Genomic DNA, 17217 nt, shown 5'->3' on the forward strand with positions numbered 1-17217 from the left:
CCCAAAATAAAATTAACGTTTTTTTTTCCCAGGGGGGGGGGGGGGGGGGGGGGGGGGGGGCTGGATCCGCCACTGGTTAGGATGACGGAATGATTTAGGTTAAAATAAACCATATCATTTGCAACATCAACAGTATACGGAAGAAAAGGTAGTCCTGTTGGTCTTCCGGTCGCTAATTCTTATGGTTCTGATTTAAAAAACAGACGAAAGCAACTTTGAGGGCACACTAGCTAGATGGATCACGCGCAACATACTAGAATTTAGACCAATTATCAAGTAATCTTTTGAAAATATTCAAACTTGGTGCTGTGACCGGCTGACCGCAGACTGAGGAAGATTGTTCCAATCGATGAGTATACTAATTTGGCTGCATGCCATCTCAGATTGAGTCTGAATTGTTGCTTAAAAATTTTAAGTGATCTTTATGTATGATTGAACATTTTCTTGGGGAAAAGGATATATTCCTGATTTGGTGAGATAATTATTGCTCATATATTTGTTGGCCCTTCTTCTGTTAGAGCATTTCATGTTTTGCCAATCAATCGACCCGCCCACGAACCTGCTGAGACTCCGCCCCATTTATTGCGTCATCCTGATTGGACAAACTCACTTTTTGGGTGTGGCTGCAGATTCTGTATTCTGTTTGTTCGGCCGTGTGCAATTTGGTTTCATTCATTTCTTGAATTTACGACATTAGACCGGAGTGAAGTGTAAGTTTGAATAGCTGATTTGCATGAGAAATAGTTCTTTAAAATTTATGTGCCAGTACTAATATTCGAATTTATTTAGAACCTAACGTCGCGTTGCGTCGTTGAGGAAATAATGTACAATAATATTGTCCCACATGTTGAGATTTGTGTACTGCACTGCCGCAACCCTTTCTCACCCGCTTTCTACTATTCTAGCTTCGGTTGTCGGCGCTCGTTCAGAAACCTATCCAAAGTTTGATTGAGAGCTGATTTGATGAGATAACCACCTGTCAGTGACCATGCAGGGAGGTCTAATCCCTCCTGTCCAAACTAGTGCAGATGGGCTTTAAATAGAATTATGCATTCAATTAACTGAACTGATCTGGGGGCCGTTTCTCGAAACCGTCATAACTGACTCGCAGCGCCAATGAAGTAAAATCAGTGGTTATTATTATATAATAGATGAATGATGGCGGAGTTACCACCGTTTTACTTACGGTGCGGTGAAGTGTATGAAATGAGTCAAGACGAGACACAGAATAAACAATAAACTAACCATATATTAGACGTAAAAGGATACAGACTGGATGCTTGTCTAGATGCTGAACACGTAGCAGAATCCAGAAGTAGAAGTAGAAGTAAAAGCTCAGCTAATTAATGATGCTCAGCTATAGTGTAGATAGTAAAACCTCTGTACGTCGGAAGGTAACGTCCAGAGGATAGATTCTCGTCTCTAGGCTGGAAGTTGGTTTCCCATGTATACTCATCAGCTATCAAGATCTCGAATGACCCGGTGCTTAGGAAGTTGGATCATTGCTGCGAGTCGCGCGCCCGTAAACGGACGATAAACGAATACGTAAGCGCATCCAAGATGCATACATGTGTATATGTATGTGAAATACCTGCGCTCTGGTAAAATGACCTGCGCCTGGTCACACATGTATCTACGCGTTCACGAATATACAATGAGAGAACTGGCATAACAAATGCCATTTTACAACATAACTGCAAGATCAACGACATCTCGCCTCTGTCACGCAACTTGTCAGCTTAAGTGTTTCACAAAGCCGTCTTTGCCAAGATGAGCGACAACTTCCGCAACAAGCGAGTTGTTACTGCTCCGAACCTGTCATATCTTTTTAATTGCTGTAAAGTGCCATCACAAGTCAGTTTGTTGCTATTCCATAGGCCGCAAAATGTATGATTAGTTTCACGATCATTTTGAGAAAAATATAGACGAGTTCGGTAATTCTCTGGGATGCGAAATGCAAATGTAAAAAAGGGATAATACAAATTATACAGAAATTGTAAAAAGCTGAATATAAACATTAAATCACAAATCATTAAACTAGTCTATACCATATAAATAAGAGAGATAAGAATGTTACACACCGTTTTCCATAGTCGATCTACAGTAGTCTTTTCTTAGGATACCGTCATACCTTTAGGGCCTATGTGCATTATTATTCCCTCTCTAATTACTTTTTCCAAATTATATTTTCAATATCAAATCAATTATATAACAAGTATTTTTGGGACTCTAGAATAAAAACTGGCTGAGAAAAGGTATTTTGCCTAAAAATCCTCGTCACAATAAACAAAAAAGTATGTGGACCTATTGATAAACTATCTTATTACGGTATCCTTCAACTAACTTTTTATTCGACTGTCAAAAAAAAACACTCATCGGTTTTTCTTCAATTTAAGAATCTTTACAGAAATATGCAAATCGTTTGGTGATCTACATTTGATAATGACACTATTTATTACTTATTTTAGGAGAATTTATACATGTATGTATATATTTCTTTTTGATCAATTTTAGCCCCAAAACTTGTTTTGGGTTATTCTTGATAAATCAAGTGGATCGTGACAAAGACTATGTTCTTGAGCTGCTAGTATCGCGATATATCGATATCATGTCTGTCATGGCTTTGTGAAACAGTTTATCCACTTCATGACATCTCCGTAGGTCGCCGACAAAGATATGACTGTCATGGAGTTGGTTTCGAGAAACGGCCCCCTGAACTGTTGATATTACAATTATTTTGGTAGATCTTATCTGCTGCCATCATGGGTGGTAAGATGTCATGCACGCCTCAAGAACTCGTTCTCATCTGTGAAGACAAGAAAGGTGCCTTCAGTTTCCCGACCTTTGATGCGGATGAAGTCTATGATCGTGTCTACGTAGGAGGACAGTAAGTTTACCTTTTTCCTTTCTGAGAATTTGATAGGGAAGTCCACCGTGATATTAATTTCGCTTTTTATGATAATAGAAGAAGAAAAGTGAGAGAAATGGGTGCAGGCCAAGGAAAGTTTGAGCAAAATCTGATAATTTTTTTTTTAAAGTTGCTATAATCAAATACGAATTGGCAACTATGTGACGTATCTTGCGAGCTCCTCTCCATTTTGCTCTGTATCAACAATTTCATTAACTTTCATTTTCTTTGTTATTAATGACGAAAATGTTTTTGTCCGTATACAGTATAGAAACATACTGGTAATTGCGGGTTTAATGGTTTATATTGAGGGTGAATTTGTGATTGAAAATATGGATTTTGAAAGTGTTTGACTGGTTGCACCTTCAAAAATTGTTTTTTAATCAGAATTTCCTCAATCTTTCACCGACCTGTCCCTCTCATTTTACTGCTTCAGGGTGGGCGTCCCCTTTCATGGATGGATTACCCTTTCTTCCATGCTGTGGGGCCAATCCCTTCCAATGTACAAAGTGTTGAACATTAAGTTTGGACTCTAGATTTTTAGAGAGAAAAAAGGACACCATTATTGTAAAGTTAATATTTTATGGATACTGTCATTTTCAAGTGAATTTGAATTTGAATTTATTTGAATTTGAATTACAATGATTTCTAAATGCTTACCGTAAGCCTGAATTCACAAAGCAGGTTTACATTTAACCCATGGTTTAAACCTTCCTTTACACAACCCATAGTTTAAAATTAGCACAAAATAAGTGCAACACAGTCAAAGAGGTCCAATATTAGACGCGGGCAAAGCAAGGTACGCTTATTTTGTGCTAATTTTTAAACCATGGGTTATGTAAATGAAGGTTTAAAACATGGGTTAAATGTAAACCTCCATTGTGAATTTGGGCCTTAGAGGCTTGGAGGAGGAGTCAATGATGTTATCTGAAAAATATATTGTCTGCTGACATTGGGTGGCCACCTCTCCATAAAGGCCACCTGTCCATAGTGGTAGGTGGTCACTTTCTCTGTTCCCTTGAGTGGCCAAACTAGCTCTATGCATCTATGTATGCAGATGTTTCATGATGTCCCTTTGTTTTTACAGACAGACGGCAAAAGACAAAGCCAAACTACAAGCTCTAGGAATCTATGGTTACAGATGTTTCATGACGTCTCTTTGTTGCGTACATGTAGATAGACATCAAAAGACAAAGCCAAACTTACAAGCCCTTTGCATTTATGCATACATGTATATGTTTCATGATTTCTCTTTGTCTTACAGACAGACAGCGAAAGACAAGGCCAAACTACAAGCTCTATGCATCACACATGTACTTAACTGTGCTGAGGGAACAGAAATGTTCAATGTTGATACAAATCAAGCTTATTATCAGGTTAGATTTCTTTTAAAGCACCACCACACTACTTACAGCTACTTGCACCCTCTATATAGCAAACAATGCCTAATCGGTGACCATTGGTCCCCCAGGATACCCTTGTTCTTATGTTAATTGAGAGCTGATTTGATGAGATAATCATCTGTCAGTGACCTTGCAGGGAGGTCTATACTCCCTCCTGGCCGAACTAGTGCAGTGGGGATTTAAAGATGCACAGTAGTGGATTTCATTGGGAAATCAACACCTTTTAGATGTTTAGCCAATGAAAGGTGTTGTCAATCACTAGGGACCCGTTTCACAAAGCCTTTTATCAATGACAAAAGTCAGTGACAAATCTGCTGATAACAGATCAGAAGCAAGGATGTCAGTAGCTTATAACAAGAACTGTCATTTGTCACTGATGACAAGTTTTGTGAAACGCCCCCCCCCCCCCCCCAGGCCTTATGTAATGTTTTACAATATCTACCCATCCCCCATGTGGTAAAGTTGTTATCTTACATTTCTCTTACTAAAGGCTCTTTGAGAGACTAGGGGGTATTTTTCAAAGTCCATAGTGGAGGTGTAAACCATAGGTAGTAGACAATATTTCGAGAGAGAGAGAGATAACCTTTATTATGTAATTCTGGCCCATAGCCTTTGGAAACTGTGTTCTTGTATTAACCATATGTTTATGAGTATTCACTCACAATGGTTCTTATTATTCAAATAATATAAAAAAAGTCTAGTACACTGCATCTACCGCCACAATATTAAGTTCACTGCAAACAGATTGTAGAATGAATGAGAGAATTTAGAAGTCAGTGGATCAAAAAAAAAATTCTTTTCTTGTCTCTCCTTTATCGGTCGCTTTCTTTTCATCCGCTTGTAGATTCCTCATTCTTGAAACAGCTTTACTTTTCTCTTTTTATTCTTTCTCTATGTCTCAATAGGCCATTTTCATAATGTAATCAAAGTAAATGCACAGATCTTTGTTAAAGGCACACTGCACTACTTGTAGCTACTTGCGCCCTCTATATAAAAAAAAAATGCCCAATCGGTGACCATTGGTCCCCCATGATCCTCTTTTTTCTTATGTTAACTGAGAGCTGAGTTGATGAGATAACCACCTGTCCAGTGACCTTGCAGGGCGCTCTAATCCTTCCTGTAAACTACGGCAGATAAGCTTTAAGTGCCTTGTTACAAATTTGTATGAATACTTGAATTTCAATATTTAGAATGTGAATTGCATGCATCCCTTGTTGGGTAAGACAAGCATTAATGTTGGTCCTGCCTAGCAAAAAGCTATGTACATGTATGCAATTTTCAGTGTGACTATTGAAATACAATTATTTGTATTAAACAGAAGAATGAAATAATCTGTAACTTTGCACTTGCTTCATGAATTGATTTTGATTGCATTACAAAAGTGGTCTATTTGTCTAACCTCTTATCTCTTCCTTCTCTCTATCTTTTCAGGAATACCAGGATACAAACATTAAATACTGTGGTCTTCCAGTAAACGATGTACCAGGAGCCAACATGAGGAAACATTTCAATACAGCAGTCAAGTTCATAGATGAAGCTCTGGAACAAGAAGATGGTAAATAAAAACATTTCAATACAGCAGTCAAGTTCATAGATGAAGCTCTTGAACAAGTTCAAGTTCAAGTTCACTTTATTCAATACTTTCATTAAAAATATACAAGGAAAGCAAACATATAAAAGTTAGAATATAATACATGTATCAATATATAACATGAGGATAACACAAGTGGAGAAGACATGATGGACAAGGGAAAAAACATTTTAAACATGTACATTAATGAAAGTATTTGGAGACTAGACAGGAAGGCCGGGCCTTATGTAAAAGTCTGTCTCCAGTAATTGTATAAAAAACTAAGTACATTATTTAAATTTTGTATTTGTTATAAAAAGGAAGAAAAAAAAGGGGGAAAAAATTGCATTCACACATACACTCTTTCCCATACACACCAACACACACTTTTCTGTCTGATGAACATTAAGAATATAGGTTATTGCACTATTGAGTATTGTCTTAACAGGTACAGTTTAAATTTTCTTTTAAAACTATTTAGTGATGGACTCAGTCGAATATCTATGGGTATGTCATTCCAAATTTTATTTATTCTTATTAAGTTGAAAATATTGTAAAATAGTATTTGGTAAAAGTTTTTTAAAGCATAGATACATAAAAATTGCACATTGATAAACATAAATATCGTTTACTTTAAAAAAAATTAGGTTGTAAAAAAGAGGTAAAGTATGAGCAAGGTATTGGCTGTGCGATATAATTCTTATAATTTTCTTTTGTAAAATTAAAAGCCTATTTGTATTTTGCATACTAGAGCATGCCCATACAAGAATACAATAATTTAAGTGGGGTAATATTAATGTATTATACAAAATTATCAATATTTCTGTAGGTAAAAATTTCAATTTATAAAATATACCAACATGTTTAGCCAATCTATTGCAGACGACACCAGTGTGTTCTTTCCAATTTAATTTATCATCAATTGTGACTCCTAAAAAAGTTAAATGTGTAACGTATTCAATAACTGATTCCTTAACTTTAACCTTTATTTGGGTAACATCAATGTTTTTTTTGGTAAAAATCATGAAGTGTGTTTTTTTAATATTGATTACAAGTTTATTTATATATAACCAATCAACCAGTTTAGCAAATTCTGTATTAAACATATTTTGAAGAGATACAATATCTTGATGGGACATACATGTAAACACACTAGTGTCATCTGCAAATAATATCAGTTCTAATACTTTTGAAACATTGCAAATATCATTTACATATAAAAGAAATAATAATGGCCCAAGAATTGAGCCCTGGGGCACTCCACATCTTATCGCCATTGTCTGTGATTCACATTTTTCTAGAACAACATATTGTTTGCGATTACTTAAATAACTTTTGAACCATTTCAGTACAATACCTCTAAAACCATAACATTCCAATTTTTTTAATAATATTGAGTGATCAAGAGAATCAAAAGCCTTGCTAAGATCTAAAAACAGGCCAATCATTATTTCTTTATTATCAAAGGCATTTGTAACTTTATGAATAAAATCAGAGATGGCAGAAGAAGTAGAGTGTCCCCTTTGAAAACCAAATTGTTTGGGAGTAATAATATCGTACTTTTCCAAGAATTTATATACACGACTATATACACATTTCTCTAAAATCTTTGAAAAAATAGGAAGAATAGATTTGGGCCTATAATTTGATAAATTATCATTTGATCCATTTTTATAAATAGGAATAACCTTTGCAATTTTAAGTTTGTCTGGGACAAATTTTAAAGATAAATTGATAATATCACATAAAGGGTAACATAAAATATGAATAACATTTTTAACCAATGTGATATCCACTCCATCAAAACCAGGACTCTTGCCATTTTTAAGTTTAGAAACAATATTAATAACTTCTTTTGGTGTACACGGAGTAAAAAATGCAGATGAATTATTTTTTATTACATGTTGCATACAATCCCCAGAATTTACAAAAGAAGAAGACAGTGTATGGCCTATATTTACAAAGTATTTGTTAAAAGCAAATACAAGAAGATGGTAAATAAAAACATTTCAATACAGCAGTTTTCATCGATGAAGCTCTGGAACGAAAAGATGGTAAATAAAAACATTTCAATACAGCAGTCAAGTTCATAGATGAAGCTCTGGAACAAGAAGATAGTAAATAAAAACATTTCAATACAGCAGTCAAGTTGATAGATGAAGCTCTGGAACAAGAAGATGGTAAATAAAAACATTTCAATACAGCAGTCAAGTTCATAGATGAAGCTCTGAAACAAGAAGATGGTAAATAAAAACATTTCAATACAGCAGTCAAGTTCATAGATGAAGCTCTGAAACAAGAAGATGGTAAATAAAAACATTTCAATACAGCAGTCAAGTTCATAGATGAAGCTCTGGAACAAGAAGATGGTAAATATGCGTAAGAGTATTTAGTATCATTTTCTTAACAAGCGATGGCTCAGTGGTAGAGCAGTGATCTCCTATCCTGAAGTTTCCGGGTTCAAAACTAAGTCGATGCTCTAGTGCCCTTTGGTAAGGCATTAATCCTCATTACCAAGTCCCTTAGAGAGGAATTACAGTCGTCGGTCTCCTGGTTGTTTACTTACAAGCGTGCACATGCTTTCTTAGCAGTCAGGTAAAACATCAAACAAACAAGTATTTTTTTTTTTGGAAGGAGGAACTAATGGGAGAAGATAGAGGAGTAGACCAATCGGGACATAGACTGATAATATCAAACAGTAGACGGGAATGTCATTTGAGTAGCTGAGTAGAACAGTTGACAGAAAGTTATGGAGAACGTGTGTCTCAAGGTCCATTTTATTTAGCATTGCTGCCATAATGGTGCTCTAGCAATACATTAGGATTTAATTACTGCCTGGGTGATGTGTTATAAATGTGAATAAATGTCTTGCCATAGGACATTAGTGCTGTGGTTTGATCCGAATCACAAACCATGTGATAACAATTCTGGTGACTACACCACCACCAGGTGAAGTTTAATTTTTTCTCTGATTTGAGGAGGTTCGAAACCAAATAATAGCTCTTGTGCCCTTTGGTAAGGCATTACTCCTCATTGCCAAGTCATGCAGAGAAAACTTAAAGCCGTTGGTACCTTGGTTGTTTACTTACAAGCATATACATGCTTCCTTAGCAGTCAGGTAAAACAATCAACATCATCATCTAAATATCATCAACCTTTTGTCTTGTTTTCTATGTTTTTTTTGTAGGTAAAGTTCTAATTCACTGTGTAGCTGGTTTTAGCCGGTCAGCGACGATAGCCATTGCTTACCTTATGATCAGACGCGGGATGACCGCTCAGGAAGCAACCCGGACGGTCAGGAAGAAACGACCTATCGGACCTAACGAAGGTTTCCTCAAACAGCTATGTCAGCTTAATACAAAACTATATCCACTATAGACTTGCCAATTTCACAGAAGATCTAGGTCCTGTTTCATGAAAATGTCATCAATAACAAATGCTAAATTTGTATGACATATTTGCTCTCAGCCAATCAGATGCCATCATTTAAGTATAACAGTTATTTTAACTTGTTATTGATAACAAGTTTTATTTAACAAGAATGGTATTGTTAACAAGTCCTGCAGGCGTAAAAATAGTACTTTATAGACGGATTGGTTATAAGTTATGACAAAGTAAAATGTTCACTGTTGGTTACTCAAAATTATTTCAGTAGACACGAATGATGAAAAAAGGTTATAATTCATTGTTCTTTACTTCTTTGCTAAAGATTTAATGGGGGCCATCATCATCGTTTGCATTTGTTGATTATGTTAATGTTGTTGTTGTTGCCAAAGGGCTTGTTGCTGTTGCTGCAGCATCTGTTGTTGCATCAGTTCAAACCGACGCTGTAAGATTGCTTCTTCAGCTTCCCTGTCTCTCTTGTTCCTCTCCTGTTCCTCTCTATCTCTTCCTCTCCATCTCTTCAGCTCCCCGTCTCTCCTCTTCCGCTCTCCTCTTCATCTCCTGCTCCAACTCCATCTATCTCTATAGAAATGTAAAACTATCTCGCCCTTTGTTTCGCTGCCTTTTTGGAGTGGCACTGGTGCTGCATTCACCTTGGTATCTAAAATGCAATATTAAAAAAAATGAGAAAAAAGAAGTGTCAAGTGTCAACCATGTAAGATATTCAAGAGCATGCATGATGTGGTGCGGGTTCTGCATTTACCTAGGTATCTAACATGAAATATAAAACAACAAGAAAGTTATATGTGTGTTGGGAGGGAAGGGGATGTAAGAGAGTTCACCTAGAATTTGTTAAACTGAAAAACCTTTCTAAAAAATATCTCTTCCTAGTTTCTCCTAATGTTTCACATGCTGACCCCCTTTCTCTATGAACCCAGTAATACCGGTAAGTCATATTAGCAACACCGTGGTCTTTCCTTGTCCGGCTGGGGCCAAAATGAGGATTCGCGCTGGCAGTCTGCCATTTACTTTCATTGAAATTATGTCAGCAACAGAACCCTGGAGTATTTTCTTCTTGTTCGTGTCTTTTCCACGAGCGTCCTTCTTCACCATTGTGACAACTTTGTGCATATCTTTGAACTCGGCATAGTCCTTCTGATTCCATTGCTTCATTTGGGTTATGCACAGTTGATCCAGGTACTTATTCTCCAACTTTTTGTGTCATTGCTGAACAGTTGAGGATTCCGAGATCTTCTCACTGGGAATATCTGAAACGATACAAGCATATAACACCATGTCTTATTGCACTCTCGCAATCTCAGCCCCTTCCTGCTCCGACCTCTTCTTTTGCTTATCTCCTCTCTCCTTCGATGCCAACTCGATGTCCTCCTCTGCTTGTATCATCTGCTCTATGGTCTCTCTCTTATCCCTTTCTCCTCCGTTTTCTCTACTGCGATTCCACTTTCAGCCTTCTCCATATTGTTCCTTGCCTTTACTTGGTCTTTTAGGATGTTGATATGATCTCTATCAGCTCGAGAATCCCATCTCGATGTCCTCCTCTTTCTGTATCATTTGCTCTATGGCCTCTCTTATCGCTGAAACTGAAAAGTAGAGGAAACAGAGAATTTTGTTTTATTATTATCATTTTGTAGCCTCAGCTGAATTACATGACAATTTACGATCAATTTAAAAATAACATCACATTTCATTTCTAAACAACTGAGATTCCACCTGCAGCCTTCTCCATATATTGTTCCTTGCCTTTACTTGGTCTTTTAGGATATTGATATGATCTCTGACAGCTTGAGAGTCCCATCTTGATGTCCTCCTCTGGCCTCTTCCTGTATCATCTGCTCTATGGCCTCTATTATAGCTTTTCCTCCTCTGTTTCCTCTACTGCTATTCCACTTGCAGCCTTCTCCTTATGGTTCCTTGCATTGACTTGGTCTTTTAGGATATTGATATGATCTCTATCAGCTCGAGAATCCCATCTCGATATCCTCCTCTTTCTGTATCATTTGCTCTATGGCCTCTCTTATCGCTGAAACTGAAAAGTAGAGGAAACAGAGAATTTTGTTTTATTATTATCATTTTGCAGCCTCAGCTGAATTACATGACAATTTACAATCAATTTAAAAATAACATCACATTTCATTTCTCATCAACTGCGATTCCACTTGTAGCCTTCTCCATATTGTTCCTCGCCTTCACTTGGTCTTTTAGGATATCGATATGATCTCTGACAGCTCGGGAGTCCCATCTCGATGTCCTCTTCCTCCTGTGTCATCCGCTTTATGGCCTCTCTTATACCTTTCTCCTCCTCTGTTTCCTCTACTGAGGCTCCACTTGCAGCCTTCTCTAAATTGTTCTTCGCCTTTACTTGATCCTTCAGAATGTGGATTTGGTCCCTCACCGCTCTGGAGTCCACCTTCAACCCCTTCCTCTGCATGCCTTCTGCCACCTGTTGCCATCCTCTTGCCTGATCTCCAGTCTCGTATTTGTACTGGAAGGGGTTGGCCAGTATGCCTTCCCCAATGAGTACCGGTATGTGTATACTGGTGTTGTCCCAGGACATGCTGCAGTACAAGGAAAAAACACAGATATATGATATTTTTGTGCACAACAAAAGGTACAGTAGTCAGTGCATACGTCAAAATCCACTGACCAAATTGCAAATTTGAGACACGCTTCTATAGATATAGTGATCTCATATTTCAAACTCTTATAACTTTCTTTTTACTGGTCGCATTTATTTAAAACTTTCGCCATATGCTGATTCTCTTATTTCTGCTTTCGTACTAAGTAACAAAGGACAAACGTTGGTTTGCCCTTTGATTAAATTCCAGTTCTGTGTGCCTATATCTTGCCTTCAAATTAATAGGACGGATTTGCAATAATCTTGTTTTTTGCATATATAAAAATTGGTCTAGTTATCTTGTGTGTGCTTTTTCTCCCGTAAAGATTTTAAGTACTAAGAGGTTATAAGTCTTCCATAAGTTCCTTTGCCTTTTAAAGACTTGTAAAACCATGACACAGTCAACTGTACTTTGTATTTTGTACTGTATTTTGTTTTTGTTGGGGGGGGGGGGAGAGAAACAGCCCCAAACCCCTACCCCATTCCCTTGTCCTCTAGAACTGCTGTTGCTCCTAGGCAAGACATTAATCTATATGTGCCACTTTTAACCCATTTGGTCATTAATATTAAAGAGGCTAGAAAGAGGTTTATATACACTATTCATTTTGATAATTTATAGCGCACATATCCACTAAGCAAGAAGCTCAAGGCACTTCAAATGTTACCCCAGCTCTACCGATTTCAGCACTAGCAGCCTTCAAGGAATTCCTTGCTACCAGTACCCTGGGTAGAGAGTGGCAAATGTAGATTAATGTCTTGCTAAAAGACAAGCGTGCCTGGTAAAAGCTGAAAGATTACAGGGTCATGCACAAAAACGTAGAAAACACTGCTGAAAAACTGTCAGGGTTACTAATTGTAGTAGTCAACAATTACAATAGTTGATGATAGACCCTCTTGCTTGTTTGATGCCTTTAAATAATAGTCTTTCATGTATAATATAGAGTTTTTATATTATTCAGTTGCAATAAATTTGGTTTAAAAAAATACCAGTTGTATAATGTTTTAATATGTATAATGTGTTATTATATACAATTTATTCTTTAGGAAGAGAAGAAGAGGAAATGAGAGAGAGAGAGAGAGAGAGAGAGAGAGAAGAAGAAGAAGACTGAGTGGAAATAAAGAGACAAAGGTAGGGAGGGAGAGGGGGAAAGAGAAAGAGAGATGGAAAGAGGTAGGGAGATGGAGAAAGAGAGTGAAAAAGACTGGGAAAGAGAGTGAGAGAAAGAGTGAAAAGGGGGAGGGTGAGAGAAGGTTATAAGGTACAGTGAGAGATATGTCGAGAGATAGAGAACGAAAAGAAGATGGAGAATAGAAACATTCAATGGAGAATTAGATGGACCAAGTTCTGGATAAGAAAGAATGAGAGAAACATTGATAGACAAGGAGGTTGAGTAGAAAGCATGTAAGTAAAATAGGTTAGAGACAGACACAATAACTTCAATGAAAGTGGTAAACAAAATCATTATTCCAACTTTTTGGGTAACAGTGTATAATAAAACGCAGGGAAAGAAGAGACATTGGACGACAGGGGGGGGGGGGGGTTAAGGGAGAGGTCACAAGAGAAATAAGAGGGTAGAGCCTAGCGAAGCGGAGTTTAAAAATTAGGGGGTGTGGTCTTTTAGAATTAGCAATTACTTTAAGATGAGTTCCATGTTCACCAATTCACTTAAATAATATTATTGTCTTTACTAAGCTGATTGTGAGGACGGATCCGATTATTACGAAATTTAAGCCAGCAGAAATCATGAAATTCGAAATCTCCATTTCTGACCCATATATTCGAGGGAATATTAAAGCTATATATTGTTGCATAGTTTAGTTATATCATTATAATAGTAATGGCAATAGGTCCATCTATATAACGCAGCCACTATATGAATATACCCTACATCGCTTGATACAAAGTACCATATTGTTAAGCCTACATGTATTTATTCACGAATTTTTCCCACACTGTTTTTTAAAACGACTTTCTCTTTTCATACTTTTTTTAAAAATCAGAATGGATTACATAACAAAATGTGTGACAAATGGTCGCAGTTATCAGTTACGTCGATTTTCTTAGACATGTATATAGGGCAAAACGCAATTACTGAAAATCTAGAGTTTAGAACCCTTACAAAAAAGTACCATGGTAACCATGTTTTTTTGTCGAAATTACTACTCACCATGGTAACCATGGTTATTATGGTACCAAAACAATGAAATACATTGGGTCAGTACCAAAACAATGTATGTTATTGTTTTGGTACAATGACAACCATGGTTACCATGGTGGATAATAATTTGGACAAAAGTACCATGGTTACCATGGTACTTTTTTGTAAGGGAAGGCTTTGAAGAAACAACGGGGGGATCATTCAGCGAGGGAAAGATGCTTTACATTGTGGCCCACTTCATCTCGCATGCAGTTTGCCTTGAAGATATTGGGGGAAATAACTAAGGAAAGTAAAAGCATAGGAAATAAAGAAGAAGAAGGAGAACGAAAGGGCAAGATAGACGAAGAGACAGGGAGAGAGAGAGAGAGAGAGAGAGAGTGAGAGAGAGAGAGAAAGAGTATGTGAGAGAGAGAGGTAGATAGAGAGAGAGCGAGAGAGAACAAGGGACAGAAAGAGCAAGAGAGAGAAAAAGACAACGAGAGAGAGATATATATCAAGAGAAAGAGAGAGAGAGATAGAGAGAGGTGAAAGAAAAAGAGATGAGGGGAGGAATTATATAGAGAATAAATTGAGAGCCCTTATTTTATAAACACGTAACGTTGTATTGACGTGAAATTAGTTTGCATATTTAATGAAAACGTGACTTCAGTGGTCTTTACAATATCCATCCAATCACGATTTTAATAACTTTGACCGTTCGCCATAAAGCACTTGTAATCTATTCCAGATTTGTATATATTTTTTTCTTCATTTCTTTCTCTTTAAAGAAATGAAAAGGTAAAATAATAAAGACCTGCTCTGACCACCCTTGGCTCGTTTCCAAGTTTCTTTGCATAAAATACCGACGAACCAAAGAAATAGACCAAGTGATCGTTTACTTTGATGGCTGCGCTTGTCATTGTTAAGAGCGCTAAAAGACGACATCGCTAAAATGGTGAGTTTCTTAAAAACTTTAGCCTAAACATTACGTTTTTTGTCTGCTTGTTTGTTGTCTATTTGTCATTTACCATAGTAAGTAACGTACGTAACTAAAATGATTATACTGTTGGTGTAGCTGTTAGCCAATGCCTCCTCTTTCCCTTCATATTTGTTACAATACACCGATACTTATATACAATAGTAAAGATAAATATACATCGACTATTCTAACCTTTCATTGTCTTTTGCTAATTGTAAATTTCTCCATTTTGATTATGAAAAATATATGCACCTGTATTTGTACGGCTCATGGCGTGTTCGAGGTAGCCATTTAATTCTGTTTTCTTATCTGGGACGCACTGAATATAATTTTAACAAACACGTTCATGTGAATTCCGGATGATAAACTTAGATGTTGTCTTATCCGCATGTTCAGCTCTGGCTCTACTGTTTTGAATAGTTTCCATTTACAATTATGATGTGTCACTTTAAATGCAATTCAAAATAATGTCCGAATGTTCTTTTTGGGGATTTACAATTTCCATGACCCTGCCATTTGATTCAATTTCAACATTCATTATTATGTAGAATTCAAGGTAATTTAAATCGCCATTTTTAATATTGTGCAGAAAAAGACGTAACAGTTAGGGGAGCCTTCCAAAGTTGCGACTGTGCCCGGACGCGTCGGGGCGCGATGAATAGAACAGTCGCGTCTCAAGAGACGCATTGAGGCGCAAAGGGGCGCGAAGGGGCGCAATAGTCACCCTCATCTGATTCTTGCATATGAAAAGAAACTGTCTATTGTTGGTATAAACCCGCTCTATTCTTCTTGCGCCCTTTTGCGCCCTTTTGCGCCCTACCAGGCGATGGAAGATTATCTTTCGCGTCATTGTTCTCGCTCGGGATGCGCGGTACAGCTTAAACTTGATATATAGCAAGTATTTGTCGGCCAAAGCCTGTCTTCCCCTCCTCCGGTTCTCGTTCTGATAAACATTCCATTGTTTGTAAAAACTTGATGTATTCTTCTCGCGTCGCGATCTATTCTTCTCGCGCCGTTTTGCGTCGTAACGGGCGGGGTATTATATTTCCAATCATTGTGGAAGCTTTGCGATGTACATTGCTACAGCACAGCATGAACTTGTCTGGTGGGAGCGTCTTTGTTTCGGGGGGCAATCAACACACATTTTATTTTTGTTGGGTTTAATACGCCTCCTTTTAATTTTTGTGACGACTGTATGAAATGTGAAATAAAGATGACTATGTACGATTAATGGCTGTTTAATTGCGAGCTTGATTGTCCCCAACAACAAAAAAATAAAAGGCGAATGATGTGAATGAATACATGTATGCGGTTATAGTCGGCAAATTGATTACTGTTTAGGACGCTTGTTATGTTTGTAATTTGAATGATTATCAACATATTTGTATAATTCCCACATCGCGATATTATTCTAGCGTCCTAATAATGGACAAAGGAATTATCTTTCCCGTCATTCATTTTGACGCTACGCGTTGCCACAGCCTGAGCTTGGAAGAATATATATTTTGTCAGTAAAATCCTCTTTTTTTCTTCTTCTCCTCCCTTGACTTGGTTCTAATAAATTGAAGGTTTGCTTATTAGGGATAAGGAGGATAACATCAAACAAAAGATCTACTCAAGATGACGCTCTTTTCATTTCACCTCGCTGTTTGATAAAGTAGAGTTCTGTATGGAGCGAATACAAAAGAAAAGTTCGCTCTAAAGGAAAAAACATAAAATGCTGTGGCAGGATATCACGCCAGAGATTTGCCTTCGAAAATTGCCCGTCCATAATGCGTTTTAAATCGTAATAATTCCATAGCTCTTTTTAAAAGCGGAATGAATAGTAAAAAAGAGTCTAGGAACTATATCGAGATTATAAAACATGTGTGTCATGAAGATGTAAACAAAAAGCGTAGCTTGATGGCGATAAAGTTGAGCAGCAAATGGAAATGCCATACAAAACATTAAGCAGTTCATGGTGATAATTTATCATTCGACTTCTACTTTGCGCTATATGTACTAAATGATCGCAAAACGGGCAGGGACACAAATACAAACATCGATTTCTGCTCTAACATTCGAATCATTTATTCGTAGATTTGTATAATTAAGTGGCGAAAGTGAAATTTTGAAATCATACTGCACAGATACAAAAACATACCAAACATGTTTTGATTCTTAATAATATTAAATAAAAAATAAAAAAAATAAACGCAAA

General features: G+C 37.0%; 1 protein-coding gene across 1 annotated transcript; it reads left to right on the top strand.

Annotated features, from left to right (window-relative positions):
* The first annotated feature begins 674 nt into the window (after nt 1-674).
* LOC594632 (dual specificity protein phosphatase 3-like) lies at nt 675-12884 on the top strand. The gene is made up of 6 exons (XM_030992994.1): nt 675-710; nt 2745-2887; nt 4173-4284; nt 5743-5866; nt 9069-9209; nt 11658-12884. The coding sequence occupies exons 2-6, from the start codon at nt 2763-2765 to the stop codon at nt 11801-11803; spliced, it is 648 nt and encodes a 215-aa protein (XP_030848854.1). The 5' UTR covers nt 675-710; nt 2745-2762; the 3' UTR covers nt 11804-12884.
* The last annotated feature ends 4333 nt before the right edge of the window (nt 12885-17217 follow it).

The sequence above is a fragment of the Strongylocentrotus purpuratus genome, unplaced genomic scaffold (assembly GCF_000002235.5).
Source record: "Strongylocentrotus purpuratus isolate Spur 01 unplaced genomic scaffold, Spur_5.0 spur5_scaffold_20, whole genome shotgun sequence".
Classification (NCBI taxonomy): Eukaryota; Metazoa; Echinodermata; class Echinoidea; order Camarodonta; family Strongylocentrotidae; genus Strongylocentrotus; species Strongylocentrotus purpuratus.

Excerpts from the sequence above, each read along its gene's own strand:
- LOC594632 (XM_030992994.1), top strand. The coding sequence starts at position 2,763 with ATGGGTGGTAAGATGTCATGCACGCCTCAAGAACTCGTTCTCATCTGT. Across the intron at positions 2,888-4,172 it reads CGTGTCTACGTAGGAGGACA|ACAGACAGCGAAAGACAAGG; the intron begins GTAAGTTTACCT and ends TTTGTCTTACAG. Across the intron at positions 5,867-9,068 it reads AGCTCTGGAACAAGAAGATG|GTAAAGTTCTAATTCACTGT; the intron begins GTAAATAAAAAC and ends TTTTTTTTGTAG.